Below are 24,753 nucleotides of genomic sequence, written 5' to 3'. Positions count from 1 at the left end.
GCGCATGGATCGCGTAAAGAAACCGAGGGAACGTGCAGATCACGTAATGGAATAAAATAAATGACCGAGAATTACGGAAATTGCGAGCGTGTGAACATTGTGAGTGATTTTTCCTTAAAAAAAATATCGAGATATTTCCCTTTGACGGGTTTCCAAGATGGCACCCACCCGCCATTTTGGCCTTGACGTGAATTTGAAGCGGCAAAAGTATTGTAAAAAAAAAGAAAGACCAATATTTCCAGTTAAAAGGAGATGGCAACAAGGGATTTATATGTCAAAACAACTGTCAACCAAATGACAGTCCATGGATTTAACTATATATGGATTAATATGTTGGGATCTATTAGGAAAATTCGTGTTTTTGAAATACGCAGTGCAACAAATGTTATTTTTAGAATAATGATGAGTTTCATCTATTTTGTCGCCGAACGCAATATATTAAGCCTGGATTAAGATAAGGTGGAATGTGTTTTGCAAATTACACTTTTAGATTATATCGTCAAGGTTGAGTAGTGCAACAAATGTGTTTTCCTGATTAAGAATTTTTTTTTGGAAAACTGAGAAATTTTTGGGAAAAAATTAAACATTTGGACATCAGAACACTGTCAAAAATTATATTTTTCAGATTTATATTTAATTGTCCAAGGGCCGTAGTGCAACAAACGTGTTTTTTTCTAAACAATCACGATTGCATTAGAAAACGTATTTTTTAATAAACGAAAATCATGGATGACACGATTTTTAATAATTCAGGTTGTTAACATACGCGAGGTTGCCACGTTGCCACATTTTTCCCTAAATTTTGGATAATTTTCGGAAAATTGTTACTATTATAATTGACACTCAAAGTACAAATAAAATTTTCAAAATAAAATATATTTTTTTTAGTCCGAGGTCCATAGTGCAACAAACGTGTTTTTCCTATTGTGAACAACTGTGCCAAATTTTTGAAAAAAAAAAAAAAAAACTGAAATTTGAGATCTTTGCACATGGAACGTCACTTCCAGGAATGATTTTCAAAAAATCAGTTTTTGTAAAAAAAAAAAAAATTTTAGATTTAATTTTCTTGGGCCCATAGTGCAACAAACGTGTTTTTTTAAACCATCACTGTTTCATTAAAAAACGTATTTTTTATTAATCGAAAATGGTAAATTCGTTCGATTTCTAACGATTTAGGTTAGATAGGCAAGGTTGCCAAGTTTACACATTTGTGCCTAAAATTTGAGATCGGATTTTTAATTCTGACCCCAACAATTCAAATATGAATTTTTTGGGAAAACTGTGACAAGATTTTCAAAAAAAAAAAAGAAATTTGTGACCTTTGGACTGAGTAAATTTTTGACAAATAACCTTTTTTTTTCATTTTTTCTAGATTTTATTGTGCAAGGTTCATAGTGCAACAAACGTGTTTTTTAATTATCACAAAAATGCAATTTTTCACAAACCAAGCTGGTAGATTGTTAGGATTATTAACAATCTAGGTTTGAATCATTCGCAGGGCTGCCAAGTTTGCAAACTTTTCCCTAAATTTTGGAAATTACTGATTTTCTTTGTCAAAGGTCCATAGTACAACAAACACGTTTTTTAAAGTAATAATAAAAATCGATGATTTTATTTGTTGATATAATTGATGGTCTGAAGTAGAAAAAGCAAAAATTCAAAAAACTTCTAAATTGAGGTTATGAGAAATAATTCACAGCTAAGATTTTTTTTAATTTAATTATCCAAGGTCCATAGTGCAACAAACGTGTTTTTTCAACACCGCATTTTTTCAGTTGACAGGATTATTAATAATTGAAATTTGGATCACTCGCAGTGTTGCCATGCTTCCAAATTTTCTCCTAAAATTCAGACACTTTTCTCATTTTTTTTTGTCAAAGATCCATAGTGTAACAAACGTGAATTAAAGAAATATCAAATTTAGACTAAAACAAATGCGGCCTTGCCACATTGCCCTATTTTTCCCTGAAATATAAGATTTTTTTAAAACGAATGCAGTCAATTTCCAACATCCATAATGCAACAAACGTCCTAATGGACTAATAAGAAAATAGAGATTCTGGATTAAAAAACAAGCAGTGTTGTCACGTTAACCCAAATTTCGAGAGATGTTTAGAAAATTAGGATATTTTTAAAAATTTTATTGTCCAAGGTTCATAGTGCAACAAACGCTTCAAATAAATATCAAATTTTTGTTATTTTACACGCAGCGTTGCCACGTTGGCATATTTTTACTTGAATATGTACGTTCTTTAAATGCAGTAATTAAATGTCCAACGTCTATAGTTCAACAAATGTCCCTAGATCAGTAAAAGCTTTTAAATAAATAAAAATATCGACTAACATTCTTTTAACCCAAATTTCCCAAAAATTTCGATTTTTTTTTAATGGATTAAATTAAATAATTGACACAATTTTTTTAATTGATTTGTTTAAATTTACAGGCGGTTGACACTATTGGGAGTCATTTTCCAGCATTTCCAGGCAAAAATTTCATCCAGGGAATTGCCTGGAAGGAGTCTCAACTGCCTGGAATAGTCACTTGAGTTCCAAGTAGTCAAAGAAATTTTTTCAGGCATTTGAGACAATTATAAAGTAATGGAAGTCATTATTTGAGAGGTACAGGCGGTTGACACTATTGAGAGTCATTTTCCAGCATTTCCAGGCATAAATTTCATCCAGGGAATTACCTGGAAGAAGTCTTAACTGCCTGGAATAGTCACTAGAGTTCCAAGTAGTCAAAGAAATTTTTTCAGGCATTTGAGACTATTATAAAGTAATGGAAGTCATTCTTTGATAGGTGCAGGCGGTTGATACTATTGGGAGTCATTTTCCAGCATTTCCAGGCATAAATTTCATCCAGGGAATTGCCTGGAAGGAATCTCAACTGCCTGGAATAGTCACTTGAGTTCCAAGTAGTCAAAGAATTTTTTTTCAGGCATTTGAGGCATTTTAAAGTAATGGAAGTCACTGTTTAATATGTACAGGCGATTGACACTATTGGGAAACATTTTCCAGCATTTCCAGGTATAAATTTCATCCAGGGAATTGCCTGGAAGGAGTCTCAACTGCCTGGAATAGTCACTTGAGTTCCAAGTAGTCAAAGAATTTTTTTTCAGGCATTTGAGGCATTTTAAAGTAATTGAAGTCACTGTTTAATACGTACAGGCCATTGACACTATTGAGAGTCATTTTCCAGGCATAAATTTCATCCAGGGAATTGCCTGGAAGGAATCTCAACTGCCTGGAATAGTCACTTAAATTCTAAGTAGTCAAAGAATTTTTTTTCAGGCATTTGAGGCATTTTAAAATAATTGAAGTCACTGTTTAATACGTACAGGCGATTGACACTATTGGGAATCATTTTCCAGCATTTCCAGGTATAAATTTCATCCAGGGAATTGCCTGGAAGGAGTCTCAACTGCCTGGAATAGTCACTAGAGTTCCAAGTAGTCAAAGAAATTTTTTCAGGCATTTGAGGCAATTTTAAAATAATTGAAGTCACTGTTTAATACGTACAGGCGATTGACACTATTGAAGATCATTTTCCAGCATTTCCAGGCATAAATTTTATCCAGGGAATTACCTGGAAGGAGTCTCAATTGCCTGGAATAGTCACTTAAGTTAGAAGTAGTCAATGAAATTTTTTTCAGGCATTTGAGGCAATTTTAAAATAATTGAAGTCACTGTTTAATACGTACAGGCGATTGACACTATTGGGAATCATTTTCCAGCATTTCCAGGCATAAATTTCATCCAGGGAATTACCTGGAAGGAGTCTCAACTGCCTGGAATAGTCACTTGAGTTCCAAGTAGTCAAAGAATTTTTTTTCAGGCATTTGAGACAATTATAAAGTAATGGAAGTCATTCTTTGATAGGTACAGGCAGTTGATACTATTGGGAGTCATTTTCCAGCATTTCCAGGCATAAATTTCATCCAGGAAATTGCCTGGAAGGAGTCTCAACTGCCTGGAATAGTCACTTGAGCTCCAAGCAGATAAAGCAACTCTTCCAGGCATTTGAGGCAATTTTATAGTATTGAAAGTAATTTTTTGATACTTTTGGACAGTTGACAATATTGGGAGTCATTTTTCGACACTCCCAGGCATCGATTTCTTCCAGGAAATTGCCTGGAAGAATTTTCAACTGCCTAGAATAGTTACTTCAATTTTAAGTAGTCAAGGCAACTTTTCCAGGCATTTAAGGGAATTTTCAAGTAATTTTTTGATATGTACAGGCAGTTGACACCATTGGGACTAATTTTCCAGAACTTCCAGGCACTTGAAACCCCGCTCTCCAAAATAAAATAACTGCCTGGAAGAAACGGTTGAGTACCCTGCTTGGAAAAATTAGAAAATTTAAACAATCTTTCCCAATAATTTCATATAAGGGAGATCCTTGGATCTCAAAAGCTTTATTTCCAAAAAATAACACCCAAACATTCAGGATAGTATTTAATTTAATTGTCCAAAGTCTATTGTGTAACAAACGCGTTTTTTAGAAAATCATTTGTGTTAATCCACATACAGCGTTGTCACGTTGGCGTACTTTTCCGTGACTATGAGTTTTTTTTATTAACGCAGAAAATATCCAACATTTTTAGTGCAACAAACGTCTATTTATTCTAATTAATTAATTAAAGCGATGTAGATTCTGGGTTAAAAAAAAAGCAGGGTTGTCTTATAAAGCCAACATAGTATTCTTAGGTACTTACTTGGGATTGCCATTATGGTGAATATTCCCTTAAGTAGCCATTTTTGTGTGACTCTAACAGAGGATAATTGATCCTGTGACCACCCCACTTTAAAGTGCAAAAATCTCAAAAATTTTCCAAGTGTAAAGTTTGAAGAAGGTGACCACTCAGTTTAAAGTTTAAAAACTAATGAGAATATTCTTGTAAAAGAAAAATTAGAATATTCCTTATGTACTTTATTTCAGTCTAAACTAATTTGAACATATTGGCATTTTTTAGTAGGGGTGCTTAAGAAGAAAGTCTTCTCTGAAGGTTCACTTAGTTTAAGATCCAAAATCTCAAAAACTAATAGGAATATTCTAATGAAAGTAATGGCTAAATATTCTGCAGAATATCCTATATAAATGATCCTTTGGGTTCAGGAGAGTCCGACAAACAATTTTAGAAATATTAGGATATTTGGGTGACGGTACCAAAGAAGTCCATTAAACTAGAACACGCCTCTAAGCATTCCTTGTCAAAATAAACTCGTTTTCGCCCTTTTTAAGGGAGGATTAAGAGCCTCAGAGGAGAGTTCAAAATGTAGGACGCGTCACAATTTGTCCAAGACAAACATGGAAAAAGCAGGGACCACTTACCCAATATAAACGAGAAAATAATCCAAATCGGTGCCATCATCATGGCAATGACGTCGCTAAAGTAGTTACAATGTCACCATATAGGGAGAAAAACTGATCACATCCCCGGCATTTGTCTCTTATATCAAAAATCCAACAAACAAAACACTACGATGCACCCTTGATTGATTTTTAATTAAATTTTTTTTTTCGAAAGTTCCAAAAAGTCCCGAAAATTCAGCAGAGAAAACGCGCCGAACGCACGACGATCCCGTTCGATGTGTGCGAGTCGCGGGTCGTCTGGAGTATTGACCGGATTCCCGACGACGATGATGACGAGGAGGAGGAGGAGGAGGAGGCCGCCGCCTTGCGCCGCTGCTGAATGAGAGTCGACCCCCCGCCCCCGACGCCCCTCGCCGTCCCTCGACGCCACGACGACGTACGGAACTTTGGGGCGCCGCCGGCGCCCAACCGGCAGACCCACTTCTTCATACTAATAATAATTTTTCGTTCCTCTCTCTTTCTCTCTCGTTTTGTTCTTTTTTTTCTCTAATACGTTACTTTCCGGGGTCTAGATGGGATTTCTTAGGGGTGGTCCTTTTCTTGCTTAACCACCTAATCTGGAACAAAATAATCATAGTAATAATAATTTTTTTTTGCCCCACGTTCCACTACTTTATTATGACATAGTACGTTGTTGAATTAAAGTCAAGGAACCTTAGGGGCGAATGGGGTAAAAGTGGTACAGGCTTACCAATTTTTTGCAATAGGGTGTGACCGTAAAATAATGCCAATTAAAAGAGTCATAGTGCAACAAACGTTATTTTTAAATTTCTGATTTTATTGGGAACATTTTGGTTACAATATTAAGGGTTTTTTTAAATACTTCCAGGCGTCGATTTCTTCCAGGGAATTGTCTAGAAGAAGTCTCAACTGCCTGGAATAGACACTTGAGTCGCAAGTAATTAAAGCTGCTTTTCCAGGCAATTTTCACTAAATGAAAGTCATTTTTTGATACGTCCAGGCAGTTGAAATTATTGGGGATCATTTTCCAGCATTTCCAGGCATAAATTTCATCCAGAAAATTACCTGGAAGGAGTCTCAACTGCCTGGAATATTCACTTGAGTTACAAGTAGTTAAAGCAACTCTTCCAAGCATTTGAGGCAATTTTCACTTAATGAAAGTAATTTTTTGATACGTCCAGGCAGTTGACACTATTGGGAATCATTTTCCAGCATTTCCAGGCTTAAATTTCATCCAGGGAATTGCCTGGAAGCAGTCTCAACTGCCTGGAATAGTCACTTAAGTTGCAAGTAGTCAAAGCAACCTTTCCAGGCATTTGAGGCAATTTTCACTTAATGAAAGACATTTTTTGATACGTCCAGGCAGTTGACACTATTGGGAATTATTTTCCAGCATTTTCAGCCATAAATTTAATCCAGAAAATTGCCTGGAAGGAGTCTCAACTGCCTGGAATAGTCACTTAAATTCCAATTAGTCAAAGCAACCTTTCCAGGCATTTGAGGCAATTTTCACTTAATAAAAGTCATTTTTTGATACGTCCAGGCAGTTGAAACTATAGGGGATCATTTTCCAACATTTCCAGGCACAAATTTCATTCAGGGAATTGCCTGGAAGAGGTCTCAACTGCCTGGAATAGTCACTTAAGTTCCAAGTAGTCAAAGCAACCTTTCCAGGCATTTGAGGCAATTTTCACTTAACGAAAGTCATTTTTTGATACGTCCAGGCAATTGACACTATTGAGAATTATTTTCCAGCATTTCCAGACATAAATTTCATCCAGAAAATTGCGTGGAAGGAGTCTCAACTGCCTGGAATAGTCACTTAAATTCCAATTAGTCAAAGCAACCTTTCCAGGCATTTGAGGCAATTTTCACTTAATGAAAGACATTTTTTGATACGTCCAGGCAGTTGACACTATTGGGAATTATTTTCCAGCATTTTCAGCCATAAATTTAATCCAGAAAATTGCCTGGAAGGAGTCTCAACTGCCTGGAATAGTCACTTAAATTCCAATTAGTCAAAGCAACCTTTCCAGGCATTTGAGGCAATTTTCACTTAATAAAAGTCATTTTTTGATACGTCCAGGCAGTTGACACTATAGGGGATCATTTTCCAACATTTCCAGGCACAAATTTCATTCAGGGAATTGCCTGGAAGGAGTCTCAACTGCCTGGAATAACCACTTGAGTCCCAAGTAGTCAAAGCAACCATTCCAGGCATTTGAGGCAATTTTCACTTAATGAAAGACATTTTTTAATACGTCCAGGCAGTTAACACTATTGGAAATCATTTTCCGACATTTTCAGGTGTAAATTTCATCCAGAAAATTGCCTGGAAGGAGTCTCAACTGCCTGGAATAGCCACTTGGGTCCCAAGTAGTCAAAGCAACCTTTCCAGGCATTTGAGGCAATTTTCACTTAATGAAAGACATTTTTTGATACGTCCAAGCAGTTGAAACTATAGGGGATCATTTTCCAACATTTCCAGGCACAAATTTCATTTAGGGAATTGCCTGGAAGAGGTCTCAACTGCCTGGAATAGTCACTTAAGTTCCAAGTAGTCAAAGCAACCTTTCCAGGCATTTGAGGCAATTTTCACTTAACGAAAGTCATTTTTTGATACGTCCAGGCAATTGACACTATTGAGAATTATTTTCCAGCATTTCCAGACATAAATTTCATCCAGAAAATTGCGTGGAAGGAGTCTCAACTGCCTGGAATAGTCACTTAAATTCCAATTAGTCAAAGCAAGCTTTCCAGGCATTTGAGGCAATTTTCACTTAATAAAAGTCATTTTTTGATACGTCCAGGCAGTTGACACTATTGAGAATCATTTTCCGACATTTTCAGGCATAAATTTAATCCAGAAAATTGCCTGGAAGGAGTCTCAACTGCCTGGAATAACCACTTGAGTCCCAAGTAGTCAAAGCAACCTTTCCAGGCATTTGAGGCAATTTTCACTTAATGAAAGGCATTTTTTGGAACTTCCAGGCAAGTCCATAGAGCAACAAACGTGTTTTTTTTTTTTGATTATTTATTTCAAATTTCAGCATTTTTCCGCCAAATTTAATACACTTTTACCCCAGTTTCCCCTAGTAAATCAACTCGCGAGCGTTGATAGAGGAACATAGGGCAAATTGGGACAAAAAAATTGATACGCCTATGCTCAAAGACATTTCGAATTAACTTCCACCCTCTCCAATCATCTTTTTTCTCTTCGGCCCGTTTTATTAAATTTCTAGCCCTTATGGGGGAAAAGACGGACACTAATTTATAGTCATATACAGGGCGTATTTAACCCCTCCCCCACCCTTAAAAGTGGTTTTTTTTTTTTAAATGATTTTCCGCAAGTCACGATGACGTCATCTTACATAGAAGAGCGGGCAAACAGAACGCTGACAGGGCGGATATTTGCCCGCTCTCCCCCAACTTCCTCCCTTTATATATGTAATAAGTAACATTCCGGATAGAGAGTCTCATATTTCATCCCTACTTAGTTAAGTCAACGGGAATAATCGATCCTTTAATGACACCCTTTGAGGTTTTTTTTCTGGAATATTTATAGTGGAAGGGTGCAAAAATAGACGTTTGTTTTTGGCATATGACAGCTGTCAAGCGAGCGCCGTATCGTATAATCAGAATCAGAAAAACAAGATGGCGGCCTGTTTATAAGCTCCGCTTCCATATATTTTCTTTAATTTACTGGAATTTTTTTTTAATTACTCACATTAAGGCATTAGTCACGGCCCTCTAGATCATAGCCATTAAACCGAATTTGGGCTGTCACTTGTCAAGTAAATGTCAACTAAGATAATAAATTCCAGGGCCTCCCTTTCGATTTAAATTTTTGCTCCAAGATGGAGCCCACGTTGCATGGTTGCCAAATTTGTTTACTAAGAGCGATAAAAGATGAATTTTTACAGACTCTCATCCGTGTATTAAACGCACTCGGGGACTTTCTAAATCGAGTGAAGAACCACGAAAACTCGCTAGAACCACCGACGGTACCGAAGAAGAAGATGATTTTCAGGTAAAAGTCGAGCAGCACGGAGTTTTTGACCTGCACATCAAACACAAAGGAAACATAATATAAGCGAGAACAGGTGTTGTTGGAGCTGTAAAACCTTTTTATGTAAAGGACCTAATTCGTTTCTCAAATATTTACCGAGGGTACATAAATTCAGGAAGTTGTGCGGTAAATTCCCTCGCGCTCTCTCTCTCTTGAGCATACATAATATTGACAATAATCCATCCATTGTTCTCTCGTATATTACACAACTTCCATTAGAGTTAATAGACTTATGACCCTCGAGCTACCCGTATTACAATAGAGACGTGCCACATACACGTGCACCCACTCCACCCCTTTTATGATTTACTCATGGGGGACACAAACCATTATTTAATTAACTTGACTTTCGTTCAGACAAGGCCCTAGTCGAATTACCAATTTCGGGGTTTCATGTTGTAATAAGATACGATAGTATCCAGTAAAATGATTCGGAGATTTGGCATCGTCGCGTATATTCTAAGCCCCGCCCATCGTTATTAAATTATATCTTTACTACGTCCAGTAGGCGTGGCAAAGAGTACTGCTACAATTTCTCAAAAATCCTCTATATCTTCTTTATTTTGACATTTACGACTAAATGTTATTCTTTATCATTTGTTCTATTTTTGATTAAGATTCTAATGCTAAAAGAACATTTTCCATATTCCCAATAGTTTTCGAGAAAATGAGGAAAAACTGCTAAGAGGTTTTTCCCAATTTTCCGGACAACTATTGGACTTAAACATTATTTTTCTATTGCATCTGATGCCCATTGATATTCCAAACAAAATTTATTTTAACGATTTTTTTCTCCATTTTATAATTTCCCAGAAAAAAAATAAAAACCATAATTATAAACATTTTCCCATTTTGAGGAAGACTTTTCGGGTATAACATCGTTTTGACAAATAACCCGCCCATTGGGCCAAATTTTGCAACAAGGCCCTGCCCCCTCTATAATGTAATAAGTGCCGAGGCTCCTCCCATTTGGGCGTGGCACCTCGAGGCGATGTTGTCAAACTTAGGGAGGTCAATAATTAAAGGACTGACTGTTCATAATAATTAAAATAAGGCGGCAAGGAAACCGAACATATTAATTGAGCCAAAAATAGACGTACTTGCACTACAAACCTGCTTAAAGTATGCGTTTCCTGTTGTCATAAATAGATTGCCAAGGCATTCCTTTCCTTTGCGAAACAATTAATAGTCCAAATAAACAAACACACAGTAGTACCATTTGTGTTAACAAATCCTCAAGAACCATATAACATACGGCAAACTTAGCAGTCACAATTTTCAAAAAAGAAAAAAATTAAAACCCACTATACTATGGCCCAAGGTACTAACGGTCGTACGTTAAAACGAGAAGCAGCTCCCGCACACCCACGTACCGATGGTACCGCTCCATCTCTCGCGACTGCAGCTGCGGGTCCTGTTATGGTGGTGCAGCTTCCTCTTGCATCTCACTTGCACGTTCTGGTTCTGGTTGGGTACTAGTTTTCACCGCACGTCCCTCCTGCCCCTTTCCCTCTCACCAATCGCCTATGAGAGTAGTGCCAGTGCGTTAACTTGGCCGGCGGCACGGCGCCATTCACGAGATTCCTCTGGTGCGTAGCTTTATACGCGGCACTACCAGAATTTTCTATAAATGGGATTATGATGAAAGGCGCCTCATAGCCGATTATATGATCAGATTTTATTTGATTTTGGGATTAGGGGGACTTATCTTGTGTCAATAAATAGGTACTTTTTGCTGTTTTTCAAGGCCTTCTTTAAATGGAAATTAATTTGTATTTTAGTGGTATTTGTACCCAGAATCAGCAAGAATCTTCAACGTAATCGACAAACCTGCTAACCTAACTTTTTAATTTTTAGGGTAAGTCCCTTGGCCTCCATACTCAAAGCTTTTAATCACACAAGCTGTTCTAGGCTCGAACCCATAAAATGCCAATTTCCATTTTAGTTACCATACAAAGTATTTATATTACCTTGTTAATATTATAAATATACTGTTACTTAGTATAAATACCTTGTAATTAAAAAGCTCTCCTTATATAAGTGATGGACATCAGACTTCAGTGGAGGTACCACCAATAGAATGGGCTCAAGCTGTTTAAACTTCTCGAGAAGTCCTTGCAGCCCCATTTCTGTAAACTAAGAGAATGTTTGTAGCGGTGGCTTTTAATGCTTAAATAAATTCTTACTAAGGAGCTTTAAATAGCTTTCGAGTCCACACATTACCAGTTTATTATTTTTTTTTAAATAAAACAACTATTTATTTTGATACAACTTAACTTAACCTCACTTACTATGAACATAACCTTACTTTTTTGACAGTTAGCCGTCACTTGTCAAATGTAAAAGAATAATTAAACCTTAAAGGGAGACAATAATTAATTAAACCTCAAATGCAATAATTAATATAAAATAAACCCTTCAATCTCATTTAATACTAAATCATCCATTTTTGCCTATAAATTACTAAAATATACTTGGTCAGTGCTACCCCCTATCCCTTAACGAACGAAGCAGTTGACAGTAACATATGTCAAATAGCTGTCACGGTACCGTGACATTTCGAAAAAATGGGTCGAGGTTTGGGAGAAATGTTTATTGTTTTTGTAAATAATTACAAACAATATTAATCGCCCCGCCGAATGTAAACCCGTAAAAGAATCCCGAATTTGTTTTAATGTTAAATAGCGTTAAACAATGTAAGCGACTAATGAACGACGTGAAATCGAGCAGTGGCTCCTCGCAAAGCCAACCGTTTTACGCCCTAAAGGTGAGTGAGTATGTGAAAAGATGTTTTATTTAACCCTTAGTTAATTATTTTAGGACCCACCACCGGTATTTTTTCTGATAATGCGATTCAACTTTAAAATCGCACTAATATTCCTAGTGTCCATATCAGTTTTTACAATACTGGTCCTCTATTTGATGTGTAATAAAGAAGCTCCCGAACTAAGTGCACAGGGGCCCAACATAAAAGTATTCGAGGTAAAAAGTACGGAAGAAATCGACTGTGATATTAACGGGCAGTATGTTATCGGTTGTAAAAAGGAGGGCTCAGAAGTATATTTACCTTTTTCCTTCTTGCATAGATATTTTGAGGTAAGAACTTTAATAACTTGAAATCTTGATAAAATTCATATGGTTATAGATTTATGGAAAATTGAATACGAACAATGGTTTGCCAAGGTTCGAATGGTCACACAGCTATGGAAAAATATATCGTCCTAAAACCAAACATGACCCCCGAGGGGTCTTTATGTACTTTGAAAACTATAATGTTGAATTAAGGGACAGGGTCAAATGCGTTAGCGCAACAGATGGTGTGCCTGTTTCAACCCAGTGGGAGAGCCAAGGGTATTATTACCCCACCCAGATCGCTCAGTTCGGCTTGTCACATTATTCAAAGAATTTAACTGAGCCTGAACCTAGAACAGTTGTCTTGGAGGATGCCGAAAAAGAACTGGCCAGCTGGTAACAGTGTTTCTGTTGTTCATTTGTGGTTTTTTTGAAGTGTTTTTGGTTTACAGGATTGTGCCAGAGACGGCTCACTTGCAAAAGGTTTTCAATGACAAATTTGACACTCAAATATTGGAGTTTAGGACCAGTGAAAACTATAACGAGGGAATAAAACTGAAACTCGACCATGTGCTCGACTTAGTTTTAAGGGTGGACATGAAACTGAACGAAAACAGCAGCTTAACGGTGATTTTACAAAACAGGGAGAATAAAGATGCATATTTTTTGCATTATATTAATAGTGACATTGTTTTAACCGCTCAGGTACTTTCACAGGGTGATTTTTATTTGGCATTTAGGTTGTAACGATTGTGGTTTTTATAGGATAGTAATATATATCATGGACTCGGGTCAGTGCCAGAGTGGAGGAGGCTTATAAGAGACTTACCAGTGGATTTGCAAAAAGGGCTTAACTATGGCAGCAAGGAGAAGTTGAAACATAAGATTCCCAAGTCGAAACTTAAGGTGATCAACATTATTTTGAGGTAAGAAGTTTTTTTGAGTTCACTAATGAAAAATTACATAATATCAAAAGTAATGGGGATATTCTAAAGAAATTAGATGCACTGTATTAAGCAAGAATTTATCTACAATTGCTCGTAAGGTCCCAAAACATTTCGTCCAGAAGTTTTGGTGTTATATGGATTTTTGTTGAGGCATGTTAACCTCACAAAATATCTAATAACTCTAAATCGATGCAATATATTTAAATGAAACAAACATTTTCATATTAAATAAGAATTACTCTATATTTCCTCTTAAGGTCCCAAAACATTTAACCCAGAAGTTGTGGAGTTATATGGCTTTTTGTTGAGGCATGACCCACCTCACAAAAACTTAAATAACTCCATACTTACCCAAGACATCCCAGTGAAACAAAAAACACTACATTAACGAAGAAACCCTTTAACTATTGTGACTTCTAGGGGCTCTGGCTCTATAGACAATCTAACTCTATCCACGTCAGAACATATCCAGCAATTCTACGACGCAGCCGATTGGTTCTTAAAGAACCAAGACCTGGAAACAGGCGGCTGGGGGATCCCCGTAAAACGGAAACTAGCGCCCGCCTTTGCCGTTCTTGAACCTGGTGAGAGCGGTACCATTAAATAGCCTGAAAAAAATCACTAAAAGAGATGTTTTTTTTTTAGGTTGGTATTCTGCTATGGGCCAGGGCCACGCCCTGTCCGTATTAGCGAGGGCGTATTTCCATTCGGGGGGCGACAGGCGCTACTTGGACGCCGCCATGAATGGCCTGAAGCCCTTTAGGGTGACCAGTGCCGAGGGCGGAGTCTTGGCCACGTTTATGAACAAGTACCACTGGTACGAGGAGTACCCTACCAAACCGGCCTCGTTCGTACTGAACGGGTTCATTTATTCCTTGTTGGGTCTGTATGATTTGATGAGTATCGCGCCGGTAGATCAGTCACAGGTAAATATCTTTAAAACTGTTTGAGATATTTAATAATAATGTAGTTTATTTATATAGACTTATATATTTCGTGAGGCGTAAAGAATATTCAATTTTATATAGGTTTAAGAGGAGGAAATGCAGTTTCAGGTAACTGGATTCATAACTTTAGTTGTAGTACTCAGATTGTCTTGATTTTTGTTTTAAAAGTTTCTTTGGACTGTTCTTTAACTTCATTGAAAAAATTATACAAATCTGTCCATTAGAAGTTTTCTTATTCAAGTTTTTGGAAATCATGTCCGAGAGATCTGAGACAGTTTCAGGTAACTTGTGTCATAACTCCACTTCTAGTACTCAGATTGTCTTGATTTTTGTTTTAAAAGTTTCTTTGGAGTGTTCTTCAACTTCATTGAAAAAATTATGCAAATCTGTCCATTAGAAGTTTTTTTATTCAAGTTTTTGGAAATCATGTCCGAGAGATCCGAGACAGTTTCAGGTAACTTGGGTCATAACTTCACTTCTAGTACTCAGATTGTCTTGATTTTTGTTTTAAAAGTTTCTTTGGAGTGTTCTTTAACTTCATTGAAAAAATGAAGCAAATCTATGTGTTAGAAGTTTTCTTATTTAAGTTTTTGGAAATCATGTCCGAGAGATCCGAGACAGTTTCAGGTAACTTGGGTCATAACCCCACTTCTAGTACTCAGATTGTCTTGATTTTTGTTTTAAAAGATTTTTTGGATTGTTTTTTACCTTCACTGAAAAAATTAAGCAAATCCATTCATTAGAAATTTTTTTATTCAAGTTTTTAGAAATCATGTCCGAGAGATCTGGGACAGTTTCAGGTAACTTGGGTCATAACTTCACTTCTAGTACTCAGATTATCTTGATTTTTGTTTTAAAAGATTTTTTAAATTGTTTTTTACCTTCACTGAAAAAATTAAGCAAATCCATTCATTAGAAATTTTTTTATTCAAGTTTTTAGAAATCATGTCCGAGAGATCCGAGACAGTTTCAAGTAACTTGGGTCGTAACTTCACTTCTAGTACTCAGATTGTCTTGATTTTTGTTTTAAAAGTTTCTTTGGACTGTTCTTTAACTTCATTGAAAAAATTATACAAATCTGTCCATTAGAAGTTTTCTTATTCAAGTTTTTGGAAATCATGTCCGAGAGATCTGAGACAGTTTCAGGTAACTTGTGTCATAACTCCACTTCTAGTACTCAGATTGTCTTGATTTTTGTTTTAAAAGTTTCTTTGGAGTGTTCTTCAACTTCATTGAAAAAATTATACAAATCTGTCATTAGAAGTTTTTTTATTCAAGTTTTTGGAAATCATGTCCGAGAGATCCGAGACAGTTTCAGGTAACTTGGGTCATAACTTCACTTCTAGTACTCAGATTGTCTTGATTTTTGTTTTAAAAGTTTCTTTGGACAGTTCTTTAACTTCATTGAAAAAATGAAGCAAATCCTTGCATTAGAAGTTTTCTTATTTAAGTTTTTGGAAATCATGTCCGAGAGATCTGAGACAGTTTCAGGTAACTTGGGTCATAACCCCACTTCTAGTACTCAGATTGTCTTGATTTTTGTTTTAAAAGATTTTTTGGATTGTTTTTTACCTTCACTGAAAAAATTAAGCAAATCCATTTGTTAGAAATTTTTTTATTCAAGTTTTTAGAAATCATGTCCAAGAGATCTGAGACAGTTTTAGGTAACTTGGGTCATAACTTCACTTCTAGTACTCAGATTGTCTTGATTTTTGTTTTAAAAGTTTCTTTGGACTGTTCTTTAACTTCATTGAAAAAATTATACAAATCTGTCAATTAGAAGTTTTCTTATTCAAATTTTTGGAAATCATGTCCTAGAGATCAGAGACAGTTTCAGGTAACTTGGGTCATAACCCCACTTCTAGTACTCAGATTGTCTTGATTTTTGTTTTAAAAGATTTTTTGGATTGTTTTTTACCTTCACTGAAAAAATTAAGCAAATCCATTTGTTAGAAATTTTTTTATTCAAGTTTTTAGAAATCATGTCCAAGAGATCTGAGACAGTTTCAGGTAACTTGGGTCATAACTTCACTTCTAGTACTCAGATTGTCTTGATTTTTGTTTTAAAAGTTTCCTTGGACTGTTCTTCAACTTCATTGAAAAAATGAAGCAAATCTATGTGTTAGAAGTTTTTTTATTCAAATTTTAGGAAATCGTGTCCTAGAGATCGGAGACAGTTTCAGGTAACTTAAGTCATAACTTCACTTCTAGCACTCAGATTGTCTTGATTTTTGTTTTAAAAGTTTCTTTGGATTGTTCTTTAACTTCATTAAAAAAACTATGCAAATCTATGCGTTAGAAATTTTTTTATTCAAGTTTTTAGAAATCATGTCCAAGAGATCTGAGACAGTTTCAGGTAACTTGGGTCATAACTTCACTTCTAGTACTCAGATTGTCTTGATTTTTGTTTTAAAAGTTTCCTTGGACTGTTCTTCAACTTCATTGAAAAAATGAAGCAAATCTATGTGTTAGAAGTTTTTTTATTCAAATTTTAGGAAATCGTGTCCTAGAGATCGGAGACAGTTTCAGGTAACTTAAGTCATAACTTCACTTCTAGCACTCAGATTGTCTTGATTTTTGTTTTAAAAGTTTCTTTGGATTGTTCTTTAACTTCATTAAAAAAACTATGCAAATCTATGCGTTAGAAATTTTTTTATTCAAGTTTTTAGAAATCATGTCCAAGAGATCTGAGACAGTTTCAGGTAACTTGGGTCATAACTTCACTTCTAGTACTCAGATTGTCTTGATTTTTGTTTTAAAAGTTTCTTTGGACAGTTCTTTAACTTCATTGAAAAAATGAAGCAAATCCTTGCATTAGAAGTTTTCTTATTTAAGTTTTTGGAAATCATGTCCGAGAGATCTGAGACAGTTTCAGGTAACTTGGGTCATAACCCCACTTCTAGTACTCAGATTGTCTTGATTTTTGTTTTAAAAGATTTTTTGGATTGTTTTTTACCTTCACTGAAAAAATTGAGCAAATCCATTTGTTAGAAATTTTTTTATTCAAGTTTTTAGAAATCATGTCCAAGAGATCTGAGACAGTTTTAGGTAACTTGGGTCATAACTTCACTTCTAGTACTCAGATTGTCTTGATTTTTGTTTTAAAAGTTTCTTTGGACTGTTCTTTAACTTCATTGAAAAAATTATACAAATCTATGCGTTAGAAATTTTTTTATTCAAGTTTTTAGAAATCATGTCCAAGAGATCTGAGACAGTTTCAGGTAACTTGGGTCATAACTTCACTTCTAGTACTCAGATTGTCTTGATTTTTGTTTTAAAAGTTTCCTTGGACTGTTCTTCAACTTCATTGAAAAAATGAAGCAAATCTATGTGTTAGAAGTTTTTTTATTCAAATTTTAGGAAATCGTGTCCTAGAGATCGGAGACAGTTTCAGGTAACTTAAGTCATAACTTCACTTCTAGCACTCAGATTGTCTTGATTTTTGTTTTAAAAGTTTCTTTGGATTGTTCTTTAACTTCATTAAAAAAACTATGCAAATCTATGCGTTAGAAATTTTTTTATTCAAGTTTTTAGAAATCATGTCCAAGAGATCTGAGACAGTTTCAGGTAACTTGGGTCATAACTTCACTTCTAGTACTCAGATTGTCTTGATTTTTGTTTTAAAAGTTTCTTTGGACAGTTCTTTAACTTCATTGAAAAAATGAAGCAAATCCTTGCATTAGAAGTTTTCTTATTTAAGTTTTTGGAAATCATGTCCGAGAGATCTGAGACAGTTTCAGGTAACTTGGGTCATAACCCCACTTCTAGTACTCAGATTGTCTTGATTTTTGTTTTAAAAGATTTTTTGGATTGTTTTTTACCTTCACTGAAAAAATTAAGCAAATCCATTTGTTAGAAATTTTTTTATTCAAGTTTTTAGAAATCATGTCCAAGAGATCTGAGACAGTTTTAGGTAACTTGGGTCATAACTTCACTTCTAGTACTCAGATTGTCTTGATTTTTGTTTTAAAAGTTTCTTTGGACTGTTCTTTAACTTCATTGAAAAAATTATACAAATCTGTCAATTAGAAGTTTTCTTATTCAAATTTTTGGAAATCATGTCCTAGAGATCAGAGACAGTTTCAGGTAACTTGGGTCATAACCCCACTTCTAGTACTCAGATTGTCTTGATTTTTGTTTTAAAAGATTTTTTGGATTGTTTTTTACCTTCACTGAAAAAATTAAGCAAATCCATTTGTTAGAAATTTTTTTATTCAAGTTTTTAGAAATCATGTCCAAGAGATCTGAGACAGTTTCAGGTAACTTGGGTCATAACTTCACTTCTAGTACTCAGATTGTCTTGATTTTTGTTTTAAAAGTTTCTTTGGACTGTTCTTCAATTTCATTAAAAAAATGGAGCAAATCCACGCATCAGAAGGTTTTTTATTCAAGTTGTTAAATTTGGATTGACTTGTATTTAAACTCAATTTGTTAAGACGCAACCAGGTAAATAAATTATTTAGGTGGTTTTCAATCCGCATGTATAAATAAATAAATAAATAAAGTATAAATAAAGAGTTCTATGCAAGAGTTTTAGAGTTATTCAGGTTTTTCTTAAAGCCTCACAAAAACCGAAATATCTCCAAAACTATCAAAGATATTTGAACGAAACAAACAGCAATTTATTAAGGCAACATTTCTCTACAATTTAATAATTTCAGGAGGCGGAATTCCTGTACAACGAGGGCCTGACCACCCTAAAAAGTATGTTACCGTTATTCGACATGGGTAGCGGAACGGTTTACGATTTACGTCACGTTACGTTGGGTATAGCACCCAATTTGGCACGTTGGGACTACCACGCCACCCACGTGAATCAGCTGCTACTACTGGACACCATCGAGGAGGAACCGTTATTTAAGGTTACGGCGGAACGATGGATCGGGTATATGGTGGGCAAAAAGGCGGATCATAATTGAGGTTTTTTAGTTGTTAAAAAGGGGGTTTCTCAGTAGCGGTGGCGGCTCGGGACTGTCCTTCATTTAGTTGGCTCTAACTTGGAAAGTTATTGAGCTACACGAATTCTTTATATATGAGAGTATTCTCTAGGGATTGCGTAAAGTTCCAGTGAAATTTTGTAAAAATCCCTCTAAGGGTTTTTGAGCTATCATGGAGAGAAGTTAAGTTATTCTGAAAAGTTTCCTATGAAAAATGTCTGCACCAAAACTGCTTTAGTTTGGTCAGTTATGACCTTAGAGGAACGTTTTTTAAATGGAATCCATCCACAGGAATCTCCCAATACTCTCCTGAAAAAATTATGAAAATACCTCAAATAGTTTTTGAGTAGCACTTAAAAGTGACTTAAATAGTTTGTTTTGGCTAAAATTGGGTTCAGCTTTCATAAATGTGGCTCTAACTCAAAAAGTTTTTTAACTACAAAAATTCTTTATATATGAAATTATTCTTTAAGGATTACTTTAAGTTCCAGTGAACAATTTATAAAATTCCCTGGGAGGATCTTTGAGTTATCATGGATGAAAGTTAAATTATTCTGGAAAAATGTCTATTTTACCAAAACTGCTCTAATTTGGTCAATTTTGCCTTCAAAAGGACGTTTCCTGCATGAGGTCCATCCTCAAGAATCCACGTATGCTCTCCTAGAAAAATTATGAAAATACCTCAAATAGTTTTTGAGTGACACTCAAAAGCGTCTTCAATGGTTTGTTTTGGCCTCAGTTGGATTCATCCTTCCTAAATCTGGTCTAACTCAAAAAGCTCTTGGGCTACAATCGTTTTTTACATATAAAATTGTTCTTGAATAATTATTTTAAGATCTAGTGAATATTTTATGAAAATGCCTAAAAGAGTTTATGAGTTATTATGGATAGAAGTTAAATCATTCTTATTGAAAATGTCTGCACTAAAAATGCTCTAGCTCGGTCAATTTTGCTCCTAAAAGAATGTTTCTTACACGAAATCCCTCCTCAGGAATCCCCCTACACACTCCTGAAAAAATTATGAAAATACCACAAATAGTTTTTGAGTGACACTCAAAAGTGTCTTAAATGGTCTGTTTTGGCCTCAGTTAGGTTTACTCTTCATAAATCGGGCACTAACTCGGAAAGTTCTTGGGCTACAAGAATTTTTTATATATGAAAGTATTCTTTAGGGATTGTGTTAAGTTCCAATAAAAATTTTATAAAAATCTCTGGGAGGGTTTTTGAGTTATCATGGATAGAAGTTAAATTAATCGGAAAAATTCCTATGACAAATGCCTGTACTAAAATTGCTCTAGTTTGGTCAGTTTTGCCCCTAAAATGATGTTTCTTGTATGAAGTTTATCCTTAGGAATCTTGTTACACTCTCCTGGAAAAATTATGAAAATTCCTCAAATAGTTTTTGAGTGACACTCAAAAGTGTCTCTTAAAGCCCCCTTATGGTTCTTCTCCCATAAACGTGGCTCTAACTGAAAAAGTTCTTGAGATACCACAATTCTTTATATATGAAATTATTCTTTAAGCATAACTTTAAGTTCCAGTGAATAATTTATAAAAATACCTGGAAGGATTTCTGAGTTATCATGGATAGAAGTTAAATTATTCAAAAAAATTCCTATGAAAAATGCCTGTACTAAAAATGCTCTAGTTTGGTCAGTTTTGCTCCTAAAAGAATGTTTCTTACATGAAATCCATCCTCAGGAATCCCCCTACACACTCCTGAAAAAATTATGAAAATACCACAAATAGTTTTTGAGTGACACTCAAAAGTGTCTTAAATGGTCTGTTTTGGCCTCAGTTAGGTTTACTCTTCATAAATCGGGCACTAACTCGGAAAGTTCTTGGGCTACAAGAATTTTTTATATATGAAAGTATTCTTTAGGGATTGTGTTAAGTTCCAATAAAAATTTTATAAAAATCTCTGGGAGGGTTTTTGAGTTATCATGGATAGAAGTTAAATTAATCGGAAAAATTCCTATGACAAATGCCTGTACTAAAATTGCTCTAGTTTGGTCAGTTTTGCCCCTAAAATGATGTTTCTTGTATGAAGTTTATCCTTAGGAATCTTGTTACACTCTCCTGGAAAAATTATGAAAATTCCTCAAATAGTTTTTGAGTGACACTCAAAAGTGTCTCTTAAAGCCCCCTTATGGTTCTTCTCCCATAAACGTGGCTCTAACTGAAAAAGTTCTTGAGATACAACAATTCTTTATATATGAAATTATTCTTTAAGCATAACTTTAAGTTCCAGTGAATAATTTATAAAAATACCTGGAAGGATTTTTGAGTTATCATGGATAGAAGTTAAATTATTCTAAAAAATTCCTATGAAAAATGCCTGTACTAAAAATGCTCTAGTTTGGTCAGTTTTGCTCCTAAAAGAATGTTTCTTACATGAAATCCATCCTCAGGAATCCCCCTACACACTCCTGTAAAAATTATGAAAATACCTCAAATAGTTTTTGAGTAACACTCAAAAGTCCCCATTTGGTCCTTCTCCCATAAACGTGGCTCTAACTAAAAAAGTTCTTGAGATCCAAGAATTCTTCACGCATAAACTTGCTTGTTAAGAACGCCCGTTTCCGATATAAAAGCCATCCTCAGGAACCCCGATAAAAAAAAATCTTTGAACTGGGCCGCCACTCTACTCGATTTGTTGTTAATTTATTTTCATTGTTAACCGGTGCCGTTATACATTCCATTTTAGTCCTAATTAGTATTAGTCCGTTTTTAAGTTTTAAAATGATTATTAGACCATAAGTTAGATTACTACTTACAAACTGGGTTAGTACAGCGCCCCCCCTTCTGTCTCGTCACTGTACTAACTCTGTTGAACGTGGACACATCCGACTACTACATACATATCCGGTGACATTTTCAAAAAAAAGGTTTCGCGGCTAAAGACTGAAATTCGTTGTTCAACATTGGACCAAAACAAGCGCATAACGTCAATATTGGTCATCTCAAATAAGCTCGACAATGTTTTCTAGTTAATAATATTTAAACAATGAGTCAATAATAATTATTAGTGGGATCGTTTAAAAGGGGTTTGTTGAAAGATTACTGTACATAAAATACTTCTTGTAAATATATTTATGTAGTATTACGTACTGATCATGTTATAGAGAGAGAATTGCACTGAGTTTCATGCAATTGAGTATTTTTTGCACCAGTCAATCATTCCCTCGAGAGCTTACTTATTATAAGAAACCATGACTTGCCGTCTCCGTTTTTTTTTTTTTAATCATCAATGTTCCTTGTTTCTGGCAATATTTAAGTACTTAATTTACGTTTTAACTTATTGTAAATATTATAGTAAACCCGTCCTATAAAGCAGCGCACGTAGTTACTGTAAGTGCAATTTATTACGTTCCGTTATTATTATTATTATCGCGATAATCTCAACTGAAATCTTACTTAAGGATTTTAAGTGACTGTGACAATAAATTTAGGACAATTTAATCGAAACGTGCAGTTTTATTCAGGCCCTTACAGCGCTTTTATTGGTAAGAGACTTTTTTTTGACCCAAAACTGCGTCAATTTTCATGCCTAAATGATGTTTCTTACACTAAATCCATCCTCAGGAATCCCTTTATGAAAATACCTCTAAAGGGTGTGGTGTAATCCCACTTAGATCAATCACTCATAAATCCGGCTCTAACTTAAAAAATCTTAGTGATACAATAATTCTTAATATATGAAATTGTTCTCTAAGAGTTACTTTATTTGTTGGTGAAAACCTTAGGAAAGTACCTATAAGGGTTCTTGAGTTATTATGGATTAAAGTGAATGCTTTTCAAAACAAAAAATGCCCGTGTTAATTACCGGTGCCTTCACCATAATATCATGTCCCTTGGGTCCAAAATTTTACATAAATCAATTAATATATTATAAGAAGTGTGACCTGCTATTGACTTGTGTCATCTATGAGTAACTGTGAACTGTGAGTAAATACTGTTTTTCCGTTAAAAAGTCCTCAAGAGAATAGCTTTAGTAAAACTGCTATAATTTCCTTAATTTTGATCCAAAAATGATGTTCCTTACATTAAATCCGTCTGCAGGAATCCCTTTACACTCTCCTGAAAAAATTATTAAAATACCTCAAACAGTTTTTGAGTTACCCTCAAAAGTGTCTGGTGGGTTGCTAGTGTAACCGTTTTCGAGTTACAGGCAGTGGAATGTTAATAAATTGGTTTTTCTACGTTATCTCAGTTAATACTCGTTTTAGGTTATAAAAGTTATTATGAAATTCACGGCTATTGAGCAGGGCTACAAGAGTGGTTATTATGCAATTTTTTCATAGAATTAACCGTTTTCAAATTATAGGCAATTTAAAGTGTTTTTTTAGGTTATGTCAGCTATTATTGGTTTTAGGTTAAAAAGTTAATAATGAAAGTTGTAGTCCTCAAAAGGGTCTACAAAAATGCTCCCTGGCAATTTTTTGATAGGTCCAACCGTTTTTGAGTTACAAGCAGTTTAAAGTTAATAATTTAGATTTTTTAAGTGAATCTGCATATTTTGGTCAATTTCTATACGAAAGGCGTCAATTTTTACTCAAAACTGGAAAAGTCTGCCTGAAATTGTTATCAAATTATCCTGCTTGAAAGTCGATCAAATAATCTAAGATTTCAATTTTTTTTTTCTTTGGACTATGCCTCACAAAATCGACTATAACTTAAAAAGTTCTTAAGCTACAAAATTCTTTTATACATGAAATGATTCTATAAAAAAGACCTTAACATCTACTAGAAACCGCAAAGGTGTGCCTGGAATAGTTAAGAAATTATCGTGCTTGAAAGTCGGTTAAATGATTTAAGATTTCAATTTTTTTTGACTTTGGACTATGCCTCACAAAATCGACTATAACTCAAAAAGTTCTTAAGCTACAAAATTTTTTCATACATAAAATGATTCTATAAAAAAGACCTTAACATCTACTAAAAACCGCAAAGGTGTGCCTAGAATAGTTTAGAAATTATCGTGCTTGAAAGTCGGTCAAATAATCTAAGATTTCAATTTTTTTTACTTTGGACTATGCCTCACAAAATCGACTATAACTTAAAAAGTTCTTAAGCTACGAAATTCTTTTATACATTAAATGATTCTATAAAAAAGACCTTAACATCTACTAGAAATCGCAAAGGTGTGCCTGGAATAGTTTAGAAATTATCGTGCTTGAAAGTCGGTCAAATAATCTAAGATTTCAATTTTTTTTACTTTGGACTATGCCTCACAAAATCGACTATAACTTAAAAAGTTCTTAAGCTACGAAATTCTTTTATACATTAAATGATTCTATAAAAAAGACCTTAACATCTACTAGAAATCGCAAAGGTGTGCCTGGAATAGTTTAGAAATTATCGTGCTTGAAAGTCGGTCAAATAATCTAAGATTTCAATTTTTTTTACTTTGGACTATGCCTCACAAAATCGACTATAACTCAAA

The 24,753-nt window shown here is 34.7% G+C and overlaps 2 protein-coding genes across 3 annotated transcripts in view; one reads left to right on the top strand and one right to left on the bottom strand.

Annotated features, from left to right (window-relative positions):
* LOC126746171 (transmembrane protein 132E) overlaps window positions 1-11,708 on the bottom strand; it is a 29,826-nt gene extending 18,118 nt beyond the window's left edge. The window contains exons 1-3 of the mRNA XM_050454317.1: window positions 11,591-11,708; window positions 11,416-11,540; window positions 5,333-5,931 (exon numbers count right to left, since the gene is read on the bottom strand). Coding sequence (XP_050310274.1) covers window positions 5,333-5,375 — 43 coding nt within the window. The 5' untranslated portion in view covers window positions 5,376-5,931; window positions 11,416-11,540; window positions 11,591-11,708. The remainder of the gene's footprint in view (window positions 1-5,332; window positions 5,932-11,415; window positions 11,541-11,590) is intronic.
* A 213-nt stretch (window positions 11,709-11,921) lies between these two features.
* On the top strand, window positions 11,922-22,775 carry LOC126746177 (D-glucuronyl C5-epimerase B). 2 transcript variants are annotated; one of them, XR_007663803.1, is made up of 9 exons: window positions 11,922-12,171; window positions 12,225-12,500; window positions 12,550-12,872; window positions 12,929-13,181; window positions 13,242-13,402; window positions 13,844-14,007; window positions 14,069-14,349; window positions 19,032-20,033; window positions 20,086-22,775. XR_007663803.1 is itself a non-coding variant. In XM_050454325.1 (8 exons), the coding sequence occupies exons 1-8, from the start codon at window positions 12,079-12,081 to the stop codon at window positions 19,287-19,289; spliced, it is 1,809 nt and encodes a 602-aa protein (XP_050310282.1). In that variant the 5' UTR covers window positions 11,922-12,078; the 3' UTR covers window positions 19,290-22,775. The 2 variants fall into 2 exon arrangements, 1 of the variants encoding a protein (XP_050310282.1); XM_050454325.1 differs by having other exon boundaries at window positions 19,032-22,775.
* Window positions 22,776-24,753: the final 1,978 nt, after the last annotated feature.

Source organism: Anthonomus grandis, chromosome 17 (assembly GCF_022605725.1).
Source record: "Anthonomus grandis grandis chromosome 17, icAntGran1.3, whole genome shotgun sequence".
In the NCBI taxonomy this organism is placed as follows: domain Eukaryota; kingdom Metazoa; phylum Arthropoda; class Insecta; order Coleoptera; family Curculionidae; genus Anthonomus; species Anthonomus grandis.
This window is presented reverse-complemented; position numbering and strand designations above follow the sequence as displayed.